Source organism: Schistocerca cancellata, chromosome 1 (assembly GCF_023864275.1).
Source record: "Schistocerca cancellata isolate TAMUIC-IGC-003103 chromosome 1, iqSchCanc2.1, whole genome shotgun sequence".
In the NCBI taxonomy this organism is placed as follows: Eukaryota; Metazoa; Arthropoda; class Insecta; order Orthoptera; family Acrididae; genus Schistocerca; species Schistocerca cancellata.
The window spans coordinates 651639013-651656206 of NC_064626.1; the positions used below are offsets into that span (position 1 = coordinate 651639013).

A 17194-nucleotide genomic window follows, 5' to 3' on the forward strand; every position below is an offset into this window, starting at 1 on the left:
GAACACTCCAGGCATTGGATCTATGCTCACCTCAGGGGCTCAGCAATCATTGGCCAAGTACAAGCTTCGCAGCCCTGGGGTTCATGTTGGGGTCAGGTCATGCTTCAGTGTCCACTGTGCAGCACGTTGTGGGAGCGTTGTGGGGCACAGGGGTCTTGGTTTGGCTGCTCGTATCGCGAAGGTAGTAAAAAAAAAAAAAAAAAAAAAAAACACACACACACACACACACCTCAGGCTCAAAGTGTGTTGCACACTGATGAGATGCGTAGCTATTGTGGTGGAACAATAATTAGTGAGCAACCTGTAGGGAACCTGCTGCACCTCAGTTGTATAAGACTTACCTAGGCGTGCAGGGCTTTGTCTGGGTGGACTTTTACTTTCCTAGCTGCTTGTAGGACTGAGACAGGTCCTTTGAAGTTTTCTCTTCCACCTCCGATTGGAATGGGTGGTCCGGCTGTCGGTACTAACACCCAATCAAATAAGAGGGCTCATGTATCCAGACCTCTGGACTCATGGTAGTCAAGAATTCTAGTAAGTTTAGTAACAGAATGCATGCTACTGCCAAGAAGTGTATATTTATTGGTTATAAGGAAAAAGAGAAGTTTTGAGAAAGTGTCACCTTTTTACATACAAAAGGGTTTTGAGGGGATTGCAGGTACTTTAAAATCAGTTAAGCAATTACGAAATGGGATACTATGGATGGAAACATCAAGTTCTCAATGAGTGATGAACCTGCAGAAGGCCAAAACACTTGGGGAATTTGCTATTGAGACGGAGCTCCAAGCCACGTTAAACTGTTGTGAAGGTGTTGTGACATGCAGTGACCTGGTGGACATCCCCAAAGAAGACCTGAAAGCTGAATGGGCCTGAGAAGGCACTGTAGACTTTGCAGAATGTTATGAAAAGGGTAGAAGGCGATCTGATTAAATCTGACTTGTTCATCCTCACTTTTAGTAGCACAAAACTCCCGGAACATGTTAAGGCAAGCTTTCTTCGCACCCAATGTGCTGTTTTAAATGCCAGCATTTTGGGCCCATCAGTCTTGGTTGTAAGGGAGAAGCCACTTGAGGAAAATGTGGTAAGGTTGCTAACAAAGGAGTCAGACGTTCATCTCCTCCGAGGTGTGGGCTTGCCCTGCTGGGTGTAGGGACTGCTGTATCTTCCGTGAAGAACGGAAGATATGGGAAATTAAAACCATTCGATGGATCCGCGTTGGTGAGGCTCCCAACGTTCTCTACCTTCTTAATCTCAGTTGTTAAACAGCCAGTACAGTAAAATGATGCTGTTACACAAACGGAGGTAGCTACTGTTAGCACTAGTATCTGCATTTGTCAGTTTTCTTGTGCTGCTGCAGTTACTTCACAGTCTACACTTCCTCCCAAAACATCGGAAAAGTCTGTGGTCACCAATGTTGTGGAGCTCCCTGCTACCCCTAAGGTTCAGTCTGGTCCACCATCCAGCACTGCTACTACCATTGCTGCAGTTGTGACTCCGAATTCTACCCAGGGTAAAAAAATCAAAGACCTGTCGTTCCCCACCAACATGGTCGGGAAATAGACAGTCCAACAATGTCGATGTCATACAATTTAATGTCTCTCTTGACTTGTCGATAGAACTAATGGAGCTTGATGTTGGACTGGGGCAGTCATCTCGCACCAGGACTTAGTCCCCACTCATTACAGGCTCACCTCCTCAGCAGGGAGACAGGGTGAAAGTGCAACCTCCATGATAGATGGCTCCCTTATTACAGGGAATGTTAATGGCTTCAGTACACATGTGGAAGAACTGAAACTGCTTGTGCAGGAACTTGCCCTATGCCTGTGTTGACAAGAAACACGTTTTAAAGCCACTGACACCCCTGTGCTACTGGACCATACCCTTCACCGGAAGAATGACCTGACAGGGGACAGAGCCAAGGGAGGCGTTGCTGTTTTTGTCACTAATGTGCATCACTCCTCTGCTGTTCCACTGGGTACTGACCTGCAAGCAGTTTCTATCAAAAATTCATAGATGTTGGAGGATCACTGTTTGTTCTTTGTATCTACCTCCTTTGGATGCAATAGACTCTGAAGCCCTCATATATCTTGTGGAAGAACTCCTGTAACCATTTCTCCTACTGGGAGACTTCAATGCCCATCATGTGTTCTGGAGCATGCCCTCTACTTGTCCTTGGGCTCGTGTGTTGGAGAGCCTCGTGACGTCTCACAAGCTATCTACTCTCAACACAGGTACTCACTCTCATTTCTGCACTGCTACTTGGTTATTCTCGGTCATTGCCCTCTCTTTCTGCTCTACAACCCCATAAGGACATTGATGATCTTCATTCCAGTGACCACTTCCCACTCTGCATGCACCAACTAGATGAAGCATTATCTATCCGAAGAGAAGCCAACAACATGGGTGGTCAGCTGGGCGAACTGGACACTGTACAGTCAGCTGGCAGTGTTTGAACATCATGACAATGTCCAGGACTGGGAGACCATATCAGATGAGTGATCCATCATGCTCCTGACTTATCCACCCCAAAGTCCTCAGGTCATTTTATAGATGACCTGTACCATGGTAGACAGATGAGTGCCATTGAGCCATCCAGGACAGGCATGTGGCTCTTCACCAATTTAAATGCCGCCCTACAGCAGACAACCTCATAGCATTTAGAGTCGCGAGATTCAAGGCTTGACGCATAATTAAGGAGAGCAAGAAAAGATCGTGGCAAGTGTTCCTGGACCCTATCAGCCATTACACTTCTTCTAGGAAAGTATGGAAATCCATCAGGAGGATTTCTGGTAAATGCAGTCATTTAGCAATAGCAGCAGTACTAAAAAACACCTGTGACATCACTGATGCGTTGGCAGAGAATTTTGCACAAACTAATGCCAATGCCAGCTAGAGTCTGGTGTTTTGTAGCTGCTGTGCAACTGTAAAGAGGGGAAAAATTGGATTTCAGATTCAACAATTGTGACACTTACAATAACCCTTTCTCCATGTGGGAGCTGGAATCAGCCCCGCACCCTATCACAACCAAATCCGGTACCCCATACTTTGACATTTGCCAGCGGTGTCAAAGGCAATCCCCCTAGAATATTTTAATCCTATATGAGAGACAGGTAACTTACCCAACTCATAGAGAGAGGCACTTGTGATGCCTCTCCTCAAAACAGGAAAGGTCCGCATGTCCAAGTGGTTATTGGAGTATCGCCTTTACCCTGTGGCGCATAGTGTTCACTGCAGTCGACAGCTGTTAAAGGTTGCTTCTTTGGCATTTTCAATCAGGCCTGAGGCTGCAAATGGACACAGTTCACTGCAGTGGGCACTCCCTACTGGTGTTGTGTCCTGCATGCATTTGCAGCCTCATGACTGATTGAAAACGTCAGAGAATTGACCATAAAAGTTGTCCACTGCAGTGAAATTCATGCACTGCAGGGTTAATGAGCTGTTTAGGAAAGACCCTGGAGTGAATGGTTAATCTGTGTCTGGTCTGGTTGTTAGAGGCCAGGCAATTCATTAGCTGCTCTCAGTGTGGACTCCAGAGATGTTGGCCTACTGTGACAACCTGACCCTGCTTGAGGTGGCTATTCAGCAGGCTTACCCACATAAACATCACTGTATTGGCATATTCTCTGATATCAGTGACACATACAATACTACTTGGAGATGCTGTATTCTCGCACAAATGGCATCAATGGGGCTTGTGTGACAACCTCCCCATCTTCATACAAGCTGTTCAGTCTCAGCGTTTTTTTAGGAGCAGAGTTTGTGACTCACTGTCAGATCATTTTGAGCAGGAGATTGGTGTCCCTCAGTGTTTTAAATATTACTGTCTTTTTCATGCCATAAACAGTGTCACATCTACGAAAGGAGTCCTCTACAATGCTGCTTGTTTCTGGACAATTTTGCTGTTTTCTGTTCCTTCTCCAATGTTGCAACAGTGAGCTGTCAGTTGCAGCATACACTGCGGAGGTTAGAGGAATGGACTGCAAAGACGGGGTTCAGTTTTCTGCAGATAATTTTGTGTGTTCATTTTAATTTTTCTCATTGTATTTTTAATTTACCTGTCTTGTCTTGCATATGAGAGACACCATCATATGTTTTAGGGACTCAGTGAGGTTTATGGACCTCATTTTTTATTTCAAACTGTTGAGAGACCTGAAAGCCAGAACTCTGAAGCACTGAATATCTTAAAAGTGCCTTAGCCACAGGTCATGGGGAATGGACAGGGTGCATCAGCCGAACAATAGTTGCACAGTATATGAATTGGTGAGGCCTTCTTATTTGAAGATCATTGACACTGTCCACCACAAGGGGATTCAGCTTGCCACAGGTGCTTATAGGACCAGTCTCATACCAAGTCTCTGGGCTGAGGCCGGGGAACTGCCACACACCATCCAGCGGCAGCTCATCATGGTGCATGTAAGTTCCTTGCAGCTCTGACTTCACCCGCATACCATACTGTTGCTCGTCCGCCTCTGAAACACCTTTTCTACAACGTTCCATGAACCACAGTGCCATTTAGGAACCACATGCAGCATGTGCTGGAGGCACTCTGTATGGACCAAGTACAACACTAAATCCAGCATTTTAATCATCTGCCGCCCTAGTTACTGCAGAGGCCCAGTGTAATTTTAGATTTAGTGCAGTTCAGGAGAGATGGCACTCCCGCTTCTGTTTTTAATGCAATATTTTCTAATATTTTATCTGAGCACCACAACTATGCAGCTGTCTTTATGAATGGGCTGTAGCTGGGGGACTCCATTGGTTGCTTTGTCATTTTCCCGGATTGTGTCCTCAAGGTGCGACTGCCTCAAGAGTTTACTGTCTTTGATGCAGAATTATATATGATCTTGCGGGCACTGGAGCAGATGAGATATTCTTCCAGTGCTAAATTTCTTGTTTGTTACCCAGCTGATAAAGTAATCCAGGATGCCCCCCTCCAACTACAACAACTGGGGAAGGAGTGTTATTCTGCTGGATACCAGTCCATATGGGTATTGTGGGGAACAAAAGGGCAGATCTAACAGCCATGGTGGTGTGTCGTGGTCCTCAGTTCTTTCAATGTGCCATCCCTCTGCATGCTGTCACCTCACTGTTGAGGTACAAAGTCATGCATAGATACGAATGTGACTTGCTGGAAGTGACTGATAATAAGCTCCGCGTAGTAAAGCCCACAACTCAGCTATGGTGGTCTTCCTTCCATCCACATAGATGGGATAAGGTCCTCCTTACTCGTCTTCACATAAGCCACAGCCCTATGACGCATGACTTCTTACTTTGCTGAGAGGACCCTTCAGTTTGTGGTGCTTATTGCGTACAGATAACTGTGCACCACATTTTATTGGACTGTGTTTTATTTTCTGACCAGTTGGCCATGGTGGATCTGCTGTCGGATTTGCCCTCTATTTTAAGTAATGTTCAAATGAATGTGGTTCAAGTTTTAAAGTTTTGTGAATTGTCTGAAGTTTTTCCCAAAATTTTAGGGAGATGGTTTTAATGTGTTAACAGGGTGACTGGCTCACTCAAGTTTTTCGTAGGTAATAAGCCAGTCACTTTTCCCTTTTCTTTTCTTTTAGGCCTTCTGTGTTCTGTTTTCTCTGTGTTTTAATTTTGTGTCTCACTACTTTCTCTCTCCACACACACACACACACACACACACACACACACGCATCAGTGCAAGGAACATTTTGATGAAACTAATAGTCAGTGGCAGGAGAGCTAGTTCTCACATTCTGAGAACTTCTGCTCTTGCTTTGTGTGTGTCAGCTGCAGAATACACCTTGTTTGTTGAGTGCATCTGCTCACTCCAGCAGATTAACACTGCTATCAGTTAGACTGTCCAAATTCTGTCAGGAGACATGAAGCCCATTTCAGTTGACAAACTCTACCCAATTGTAGGAGTAGATCCCACCACTGTCAGACAGGCCAATTCAGAGACGGCAAAGCAGATCAGTGATCCTTGTCATCTACTGCACTGTCATCAAGCTACAGTCTGTCGATTGAGATCTAGAAAGAGCTTCATCACCAGGACTCAGCCACCAGAGGGAACACTTGAGTCTAACCACATTGCCAAACAGAATAGTAGGCTGCTACTGGATATCCCTTAAAGGGAAGAGCAGGGCCATAAAATGATCTGTCCTACCCTGTTTTGAGATCATTCAAATGGCCTAGGCTGGGCGTCCACTATTGCATGACCAATATGCAAAAATGGAATATCCTTCCAGCAGTTGGAGACATGTCGTGTGAGTATGGAACAATGTAAGATCCAGGTCAGTTGCTCATATGCAAATATATCTAAATCTAGGAAGATATCTCTCCTCGTCTTCCACACTTTAATATTAGCTCCCATGAATCATTGAATGTTAATTTTCCTTTCTACTTTCTTTGAAATCTCCACAAAATCTCATTATCAATTTGCTCATGACTCAACATATTTCCCTTTCCCTGCTGCACATATCTCGCAAATTGTCACAACAAACATTTTCTCTGTATATTTCAGTGTAAGACATAGCCATGCTCGTATCCTCATCTTCCTGCAATATTTGTTCAGGAGACAATTGCCTTACATTTTTCTTTCCCAATGAAACAACTTGTTTTCCAGCTATAATGTTCCCACTACTCAATATTTCTAAATAAAACACACCAATAATGAATGTCATCATTTCAGTCTTACACATGCCATTGTCTCATGTCAGGAGAATCTACTTATCAGTCTCCCTAACGCAAATGCCACCATCCAGAATACAAAACCTGTATTGTTGTAAAAGTGGGCAAGCCATCTGCTATAAAACATCACATTTGCCAGTCTTAAAAAAGACTGCTTTCTCTGCAGCTGATGTCGAAAAGTCCTCTCTTTCCTCATTGGAAGCCATTTTGTTCCATTCTTCTCATGTGGTTTTCTGTGTATTCATGTTGGAAATGAAGGTAATGAAGGGGTACTCCTTTGCAGCTGGTTTATAGGGATGGGGGGGGGGGGGATACTTAAGGGTATGGGTGGATAGGCCATGGAAGATCTGTTGGTGGACTAGGTTTGGAGGGGCCTTCCTGTGAAGGCTTTAGTAAGATCATTATACTGAGCAAGGGATTGCTCACTGGCATAGCAGGTTGCCATGTATTTGTTTATATCTCTTCCCCTCCAAGGAGTAGTATTCATATGCATGAATATAGTTGGTCTAGTGCATAAAATGAAGTTGTGAATTTGGAGTTGGCATCAAGTTTGGAGAGGTGCTGTTGATGGTCGCAAAGCCATGAGCATTTGCAAGCCATGAGTATTTTTGCGTATAGGGAAGTGAATGGTGACTGTGATGAGCAAGGAGGTGGATGGTAATGGGGATGGGATAGTAGAGAGATGATGAATGAAATGATAAATATAGGAAGTTATAGTCCAGTATGCACTAAGAGATCCCTGAGAGCTAGTAACATTGTTGCCAGCTTTCAAATGCTAAGTGCAAACAGCTGCAGGAGACAACAGCAGCCATCTGTAGAACTGTTACAACATTCAGACATTGCCACGAAGAAGCTTATGAAATCATGTTATACGATTAGTTGAGGTAAGCATGTGAAGGCTGCCACACCCACCCCTCTGCAACTGTCAGGGATCAACTTATGCCGACTATAGCCTGTGGGCAAAGGGGGTTGGTTTGGTCAGTTAGAGCAGAGATTTTTTGTGTATCAGCACAGCTATCAATTACAGATGAGTGACCAGTTTTATTAAGTTTATAGGATTTCAGGAAGGAAGAGTAAATGAGGTGGTAGAGCAATTGGGAGGAAGTGGTAGTTACATTGAGGAGGTAGATGAATTTGGAGGAGAAGTTTTGGGATTGGCTTGTGGCTTTGAGTAGGATTTTAGTCAGGGATGTAGGTGGTGCAAAAGTGTTTACATTGCAGAGATGGGGGTAAGGAGAATAGATATTTGACCATTTCAGCTTGATTTAATTTGGTTTGGGAGAAGAAGATAAGACCTTAGGAAAAGACTAACACTTCCAACCAAAAACTAACACAGAAACTTGTTTCTCCCAGTTCATAAGATAATGTAACTTTAGCAATTCCTGGAAGGTAACCAAAGGATGATTTGGTGGTAGTGGGACAAACTTGTGGTTCAACAGAGGTGTGAATGGGATTGGTAAGGTTTGTGTCATAAATCCCTCATTTCACTCAGGCTCTTTTCATGATCTTTACACAGGTCTAAAATATTCTTATCCTCATTCCTACAGCCCCAACAACTTCTCTCATATCTGTTTCTCCTGGTAGTCTTTAGCTCAGCCTGGCATCTCCCTGGGCATTGAACCCCATCTTTCCACAAAATCCATCATCCATATAAAACCCCACTGTCATCAATTGTACTTTCACTTTGATTGCTGCCATCTCTTGTCACACTAAAAAATTTCTCTTATACAGTCTACTCACTTGCAGACATTCCATCTGCTGTTAAAACCACTCCTTTTCCTGTATTCTATCTCTCAACTTCCTCCGTCCTCCCACCTTCCTCCTTTAGGCCATCATGTACCACTTGCAAATTCCTCTGTATGTACCAGGGTGGGCCTGCTGATATCATTGAAAACTTGATTTGTTTCATGTAATGCAGATAAAGTGATTTGAAAATTGTAGATTATAAGACAGATAAATTACATTCCATCCTGGATTTTCCAGTCACAAATCAACACATAAGAAGTCAGCATCTTCTCTTATCTGAAACTTTGATGTGTGGAATGTCAAAACCTTGGTAATAATAATACTATATGACTCCACTAGACTAGTAAGATGCATAATGTCTCCTCACTGTTTCAGGTTGTCCATTTATTGGATGTGTTCCCACAGGGTCTGGGTTTCATGTTGGTCTTTGAGTTTATGCCATCTGGACTGCAGGAAATGATGCGTGACCTTGATAACTGCCTGACAGAGAGACAGATTAAAATGTATATGATCATGTTACTTAAAGGGGTAGCATACTTGCATAAGCATCGTATCATGCACAGGGTATGTATCATATTTTGGTGTTTAATTTTACTAACTAGTAAGACTTAAGATATATTTGGCACTACGGATTGTACAGTGCTGTTTATGATCCTAATCTCACATTAGAGATACTTTTTATTTGGCTTGTGTGTCAGGTAGTCATATTATTTTCCTTCTCTCTCTCTCTCTCTCTCTCTCTCTCTCTCTCTCTCTCTCTCTGTGTGTGTGTGTGTGTGTGTGTGTGTGTGTGTGTGTGTGTGTGTGTTTGTTTTGGCATGGTAAGAAAAGTATGTAAGCAAAGCAGAGACAAATGGGAAACCATTCCAGTGAAGATATAGGCCACAAATTGGCATCTTGGAAGCAGCAAAGCTGGTTGACTGTTCATGTGCTACTGTTGTCAGCATTGATGGAAAGTGGTCAAGGAATGGTGAAACCATGAGCAGGCAACAATGTGTTTGACACTCATGCCTCATTGTGAAATGGGAAGTCTGATGCTTGCCACTCTGCGAAACAAGATAGGCAATAATCTGTGGAAGACCTGATAACAGAGTACTGTGTTGTTGCAGCCACAATTGTTGTGAAGAAGACCAATCAGTGTGCACTATTAAACTTAGGGATTGGTGGGTGAATCACTGGTCGTGTTACTCCACATTGTTGGTCACAGTGTAACTGTGTCATCTTGCACCATTGGTCAGAGACCAGCAGCAGCCAGACTAGGGAATTACCATCCCATGCTTAAGCTGCCATTAACACCACAACATGAACAGCAGTGTTTGGAATGGTGCTGTAACTGGGAAGCATAGACTACTGATGAATGGTGTCACACTGTGTTTGTTGACTAATTGCGGTTCTACCCTGGATGCCCCCTGCAGTGAGTAGGGCAGCGACCTTGAAAGAGCTACCATTCATCCAGTGTTTTGGAGCAGCAATGTGTCCTGGTGTGGGGAGCCATTGATTATGACTTCAAGTCACAGCTGATAGTGATCGAGGAAACTCAGATAGCACAATGGCATGTCACGGACAGTCTGCTCTTGTGTCACCTCTCGTGTAACAGTATTGCGCTGCCACCTTTCAGCAGAACAGTGCTCATATGCATATGGCAGCTGCCTCTGTGAACTGTCTGCATGATGTTGAGGTACTCATGTGGCCTGCATGTGCCCAGATCTGTCCCAGATAGAACATGTGTGGGACCAGCTCAGGCGTAAACAACATCCCAGTGCCAGTATCCAGGATATTCAGGACAAGTTACAACAGTTGTGGGCCAGCTTGCTCCATGAGAGGATACAAGAGCTGTACGACACCGTTCCCAACTGAATCATTGCAGGTGTCAATGGCAGAGTGGGTGCTACATCATAATGATAAGTGGGCTCACACTGATAAGTTCTTTGTGAATTTAACTTGTTTTTGTAATCTCTGGAATAACATAACCCTTAATGCTCCAAAACAATTGTGCTTGCACCAGCATTGTAGTCTTTTGTCAGATCTGCCACAGATTGTTACCAATCCTGTTTTACAGAGTAGGCAACTCTTTGATCCCTGGTTCACCTAGTGGTTGCAGTCTTCCCCAAATTTATCATACCTAGTTTTCCTTCCTTTTTTCACTTCCAAAAAAGCATCTTGACCTCTTTGGAGAGTAGGAGGGGAGGGAGAGGATATCTATTTATTCTTATAAATGTCCATCATGGAATTATGTCATTACCCTTGAGGGGTCTCAGTTATTTTATTCATTCATGTCAGAAACAAATGCGGTGAATGGTAATTACCATTAAAGGCAAATGAAAGGAAGAATTATAAAGCTATTTGCAAATGAACACACTTCATACATCACAATCACAGTGTAGGCACTTTTTTTTGTTCCAAGGTGATGGGTGTTAAGAATCTAATGTGCCTTCATCTGATCTAATGGGAAAACAAAGGTAATAAGGGATGGAGAGAGACTACAATTCATATGAAAGATACATAAAATATACAATATTCCGCATACCTTCTGGAACTTGCTATAAAATTGCCATGTTACATTACATGAAGTCAAAGCATAGAAGGCACTCTCCACATATACATGTCTTGATAAAAGTCCAGTTGATAAAATACACACAGTTGTTAAAATGCACACAATTGATAAAAAAGTGCACAACTAAAACGCTCGTATCATCCATGCAAGCTGCTGGTGAACATGATTCTCACTAGCTTGCTGCACACCATGCTGCTGGCAGTGTGTTGACATAGAGGCAGCACCTTCTATGAAGTTATCCATCTCCTTGCTGGATGGCATTTGTAGTACATGCTAAATGACCAAATACAGTGGTTACCAACAATGCGTAGTGGTGCACCAGAAAGAAAGCTTGATTTTTCAAAGTGCTCAATAGAATGATTAGGAATGCCTCCTGCCCATACATGTAAAAGTACCATGGGCCTATGCCTAAATAGATTACTGTTGGCCAAAATCTTGCAACTTCAGTTGCATTCCTAGTCACAAACAGAACTTATTCAGTGCCAGAAGCAGGACATAGTTTATAATCCAGCAGATGTTCCATCGTTTATGCTTCTAAATTCACAAGGAAGTGGCATTTCTGTCGATTATTCCTGAGTTTTCCAACTTCAGCACAAAAGTGGCTCAGTGATGTCCACATGATTCAGTTCTGTTCATGCCCTGAGGAAGGTTCTCTTGAAAACAGAGGCTACAGCAAGGAAACAGTTGTGGGGTCTGAATCTTGCATTGCTACCAACTTCTGTAAATATCGATAGAAAAGTTGCTACTTGTTCTTTGGTAGTTGGCTGTTATTTTTTGTCTCTTCAAAGAACTCTAGTGAATTCTGTTGAGACATTGTATCAATTTCAAATCTTATCATCATCTCACACTTGGAAGTTTGGAAGAGACATGGGATAGAGTTAGAATTTTATGAAAAGGTAGTCTTGTTGGTGCTTAATCATTTGTCTATTTAGCACCTCCTTGTCCCTTTATCCACTTAAAGCACTTAACAGTTTATAGTTTTATTGGCTTTTGTCAAATTGAAAGTGCTCCTGCCAAACTTTCTGTACCTGTAAGCTTCCACTGTTACCATTGATGAACCATCCATTTATAAGTGATGTTCAACAGGAGGGATGTTGGAAGAGGGTCACTGCAATAATTATAAGTAACAGTTAAAGTTATTACTAGGTTGTAGCTAAATGTTAATAGTAATAACTAAATAACATGTTTAACATGTGAAAGATTCTGCTAAACCTTATGGGAAGACCAACTGTATCACTGATTACTAATTTTTGTTGTCTGTTAATTTTAAGTGTGGGGCTATAGTTTAAGTTTTAACAAGAACATTAAAAGAAAAACACTTTTTGGTGCAGACCATTCTATTGTTTCTCAGAGTGCTTGACTTTAAAATTTTAAATACTTTTGCATGTACTCTAATCAATTGTGGAAACATTTTTTCCCCACACTTGATTTGATATTAGTGGCCCCAAAATAAAATATAAGTTTGGAAGGATTCAGAATAGTGAGGTGATAAAAATTGCTGCTCTCTCTCTCTCTCTCTCTCTCTCTCTCTCTCTCTCTCTCTCTCTCTCTCTCTCTCTCTCCCCCCCCCCCCCCCCACCCCCCACCCCCCTCTCTCTCATATACACTATATGATCAAAAGTATCCGGAACTCCCAAAAACAAGTTTTTCATATTAGGTGCATTGTGCTGCCACCTACCACTGGATATTCCATATCAGCGACCTCAGTAGTTATTAGACTCCGTGAGAGAGCAGAATGGGGAGATCTGCGGAACTCATGGACTTCGAATGTGGTGGTCAGGTGATTGGGGTTCACTTGTGTCTATGTCTGTAAGTGAGATTTCCACACTTCTAAACATCCCTACGCCCACTGTTTCCAATGTGATAGTGAAGTGGAAGTGTGACGGGACACATACAGCACAAAAGCGTATAGGCGGACCATGTCTGTTGACTGACAGAGACTGCTGACAGTTGAAGAGGGTCACAATGTGTAATAGGCAGACATCTATCCAGATTGTCACACAGGAATTCCAAACTGCATCAGGATCCACTGTAAGTACTATGACAGTTAGGCATGAGGTGAGAAAACTTCGACTTCATGGTCGAGTGGCGGCTCATAAGCCACACATCACGCCAGTAAACGCCAAATGACGCCTCACTTGGTGAAAAGACCATGAACATTGGATGACCGAACAGTGGAAAAACGTTGTGTGAAGTGATGAATCATGATACACAGTGTGGCAATCCGATGTTGGGGTGTGGGCATGGCGAATTCTCGGGGAACGTCTTCTGCCAGCGTGTGTAGTGCCAACAGTGAAATTCGGAGGCGGTGGTGTTATGATGTGGTCTTGTTTTTCATGGAGGGGGGGGGGGGGGGGCACTAGCACCCCTTGTTGTTTTGCATGGCACAGGCCTGCATTGATGCTTTAAGCACCTTCTTGCTTCCCACTGTTGAAGAGCAATCAGGGATGGCGACTGCATCTTTCAACACAATCTAGCAGCTGTTCATAATGCACGACCTATGCCTGAGTGGTTACACAACAATAAGATCCCTGTAATGGACTGGTTTGCACAGAGTCCTGACCTGAATCCTATAGAACACCTTTGGATTGTTTTGGAATGCTGACTTCATGCCTGGCCTCCCTGACCGACATCTATACGTCTCCTGAGTGCAGCACTCCATGAAGAAAGGACTGCCATTCCCGACAAAACCTTCCACCATCTGATTGAACATATGCCTGCAAGAGTGGAAGCCGTCATCAAGGCTAAGGGTGGGCCAACACCATATTGAATTCAAGCATTACCGATGGAGGGCGCCACGAACTTGTAAGTCATTTTCAGCCAGGCGTCCGGATACCTTTGATCACATAATATATTTGTTTAACACAAAGAATCAAGAAGTAGTTGTTAGGTGACAAATCAGATAAAGACAGGCAATAATGTTTTAGTTTGATGTTTTTCTCTGTCACATAATCAGCTGTTTTACATGCTGTGTGACAGCTGACATTGTCATGGTCCAATGTTTCCCCTTGTTTTATTTCTGTTGTGGCAAATGAAAACGGTTTTTCAACTCTCTGAAGCAATGGTCATGACTTTTCCAAGGTAACCGCAGAAAGAAGTGGTCATTTTCATAGAAAATCTTCATGGACAAACCTCATTTATTGGTTTTAGTTCATTTGGAATGCTTAAATAGTTGATTGTTATGAAATTGTATACAGTGTTTCCATAACCTTAGGAGAATTTTTTAAGCATTTCTCTATGCCAATTGGCAACAGTGTTTCTTGAGATTTGGTAAAATTCTGCAGAATTCGTGGTGTGCAGACATGTTTCACATCTGAGTGTTTGTATAGGCCCACATGATATGACAAAGAATACTTCTGTCCCACAGTAAGTCTCATATCGATTATCTTCAGTCTTGTTGAGCCCAGCAGTGATGATTTTTGGAACGACAACCTGTTTTGGTCGACCTTCATGAAATCGATTGCTGAAGCCAATATGACTGTTGCAAAATTCTGCAAACTAGTTGCAAACAGTCTTTTCCGATTGTTTTTGAGTCAGGCTTTAAAGGAAATTGTGAAGAAGTCATCTAGCATAAATACTGACTATAAACAAACTACTTGGTCAGTTTATGAGCTGCTACTGTTTTAACTTTACCAAATAACAAATTTTAAAACAATAGTGACATCAGCTCAAAATACTGTCATCAAGTGATTATTTCTAAAAGCTTAAAAGGTGATCCTTGTATTCATCGGTGTTGAAACATCACAGAAAAACTTCAAAATGTTGTGCTGTTCAGTCCAAACAGTGGCTTGATGCAGCACTCCACACTATTCTATCCTGTGCAAGCCTTTTTACCATTAAAAAGCTTTTGTAACCTAGTACCTTTCAACCTGTTTACTGTATTTGTCTCTTTAGTCCCTCTACAATTTTTACCCTCGCTCTAATACTAAATTGGTGATTCCTTGATGTTGCAGAATGTGTACTATCAACTGATCACTTCTTTTAGTCAAGTTGTGCCACAAATTTCTTTATCTCAATCAGTACCTCCTCATTGGTTACATTATCTACCCATCTAATCTTCAACGTTCTTCCACATTTCAAAAGCTTATATTCTCATCTGAACTGCTTGTCATCCATGTTTCACTTCCATACAATGCTATGCCCCAGACAAATATCATCAGGAGAGGCTACCAAATGCATAAATTCATATTTGATGTTAAAAAATCTCTCTTCTTCAGAAACATTTTTCTTGCTATTGGTTACATTTTATATCCTTCTACTTTGGCCATCATCAGTTATTTTACTGCTCAAATAGAAAAACGCAGCTACTACATTTTGTAATCTAATTCCCTCAACATCAGCTGATTTAATTTGATTCCATTCCATTACCCTTATTTGGCTTTTGTTGATTTTCTTCTTATATCCTCTTTTCAAGAAACTGTCCATCTGTTCAAATTCACTTCCAAGTTCTTTGCAGTCTCTTCCAGAATTACAATGTCATCAGCTAACCTCAAAGTTTTTATTACTTCTCCCTGAACTTTAATACCTCCTCCAAATTTTTCTTTGGTTTACTCTACTGCTTGGTCAATATAAACGGCTTCCCTTTCACACCCTTTCTCTTTTATAACTGCCATATGATTTCCGTACAGGGTGCATACAACCTCTCACTTTTGTGTTTTACCCATGCTGTCTTCAGAATTTCAAAGAGTGTTCCCCCTTCGGGTCCGGGGGGTTAGAATAGGCCCGAGGTATCCCTGCCGGCCGTAAGAGATGACTAAAAGGAGTCTCACACTTTTTGGTCCTATAATTTCAGGTCCTATTTTATGGTTTGATCTACCACTTTCCAAATTTTACAGAAATGTGGTTCATAAGGGGAAGGACAGCTTATGTGGTGCGTGAGTTATCCATAGTGCTCTTAGATTCGATCTTCTGAACCTCTTGTCATGGCTTTGAATCTCCACCTGTAATTCAACTATTTGGGTGAGGTGAGCGCACTTTCCAGGGTATGTCATCTTCTTCCATTGTCTCCTGTCCTCTTTCACCCCCATGACAGTACTGGATTTTTCTGCACCCAATATCCAGCACAGTAGCCAGTCCGTTGTAGTGGGGCCGTCATGTACAGATTTGATGGTAGCCCCCTGACAACACAGGAATCACACTGCTGATTCCTGAGCTGTTAACTCCTCACATATGCCAAGGAGTAGACGCCTGTCTTCCTGGGGCATCGGGACTCCCGGCAACGGCCATCATGTCAGGTGGCCTTTGCTGTGGCTGGGTGGCACCTGTGGGGAGAGCCCCTCATTTGAGTGGGTGGCATCAGGGCGGATGACCCGCAATGAAGTGGAATAAGTCATATCTTGCTGGTGACTGTACGAAACCAGCAGTCTCTTCGAAGGGCAAGATCGGGTACAAAGCTGACAGATATGACCCCAAATTGTTTCCCTACCTTGCTACACCATGGGAGGAACATAGGGCTACAGAAAGAAGAGAGCCATATTTGCCTCAGTATTTAGTTTGTAGCAGAATGTACGGGGACTCCATTCTACCTATGAAGCCTCAATTTTTTGTTGAACATCTTGAGGATAAGTTTGGGGAAGTGACAGTGCTGTCCAAGATGAGAAGTGGTGCAGTCTTGTTCAGACAGCATCCCCAGCCCAATCCTGTGTGTTACTTGCTTGTGACCGGATGGGTGATATTCCTGTTTCCATCACTTCCCATAAAAGCCTCAACATGGTCCAGGGGATTATTTTCCATCACAACCTCCTCTTGCAGTCTGACGATGAGTTCTGTGCCAATCTAGAACAGTGGGTCATGTAGGCTTTGCATAATGGAGGACATATTGAACAGCACTCCTTGTCATATGGCTGCAGTGTTTTCACTGCAGAGCTGGCGGCCATTTCTCGTGCTCTTGAGTGCATCCGCTCATGTACAGGCGAGTCGCCCCTTCTCTGTACTGACTCTTTGAGCAGCGTACAAGCAATTGACAAGTGATACCCCCGCCATCCTTTGGTAGTGACCATCCAGGAGTCCATCTATCCCTTGGAATGGTCCAGTCATTCCGTGGTGTTTGTGTGGACCCCAGGCCACGTCGGAATCCCAGGAAATGAACTTGCTGACAGGCTGGTCAAACAGGCTATACGGAAACCGCTTCTGGAGATAGACATCCCTGTAACTGACCTGCGATCATTATTATGCCGCAGGGTTTTTCAGCTTTGGGAGACGGATTGGCATAATCTCAGTACGCACAACAAACTGCAT

At 43.0% G+C, this 17194-nt stretch overlaps 1 protein-coding gene across 2 annotated transcripts in view; it reads left to right on the top strand.

Moving 5' to 3' along the window:
• LOC126162054 (cyclin-dependent kinase 20-like) overlaps positions 1-17194 on the top strand; it is a 35001-nt gene that overhangs the window by 4698 nt on the left and 13109 nt on the right. Inside the window, exon 2 of one of the 2 annotated variants that reach the window (XM_049918302.1) lies at positions 8779-8967. The exons of the other annotated variant lie outside the window; for it this stretch is intronic. Coding sequence (XP_049774259.1) covers positions 8779-8967 — 189 coding nt within the window. The remainder of the gene's footprint in view (positions 1-8778; positions 8968-17194) is intronic. 2 annotated transcript variants of the gene reach the window in all.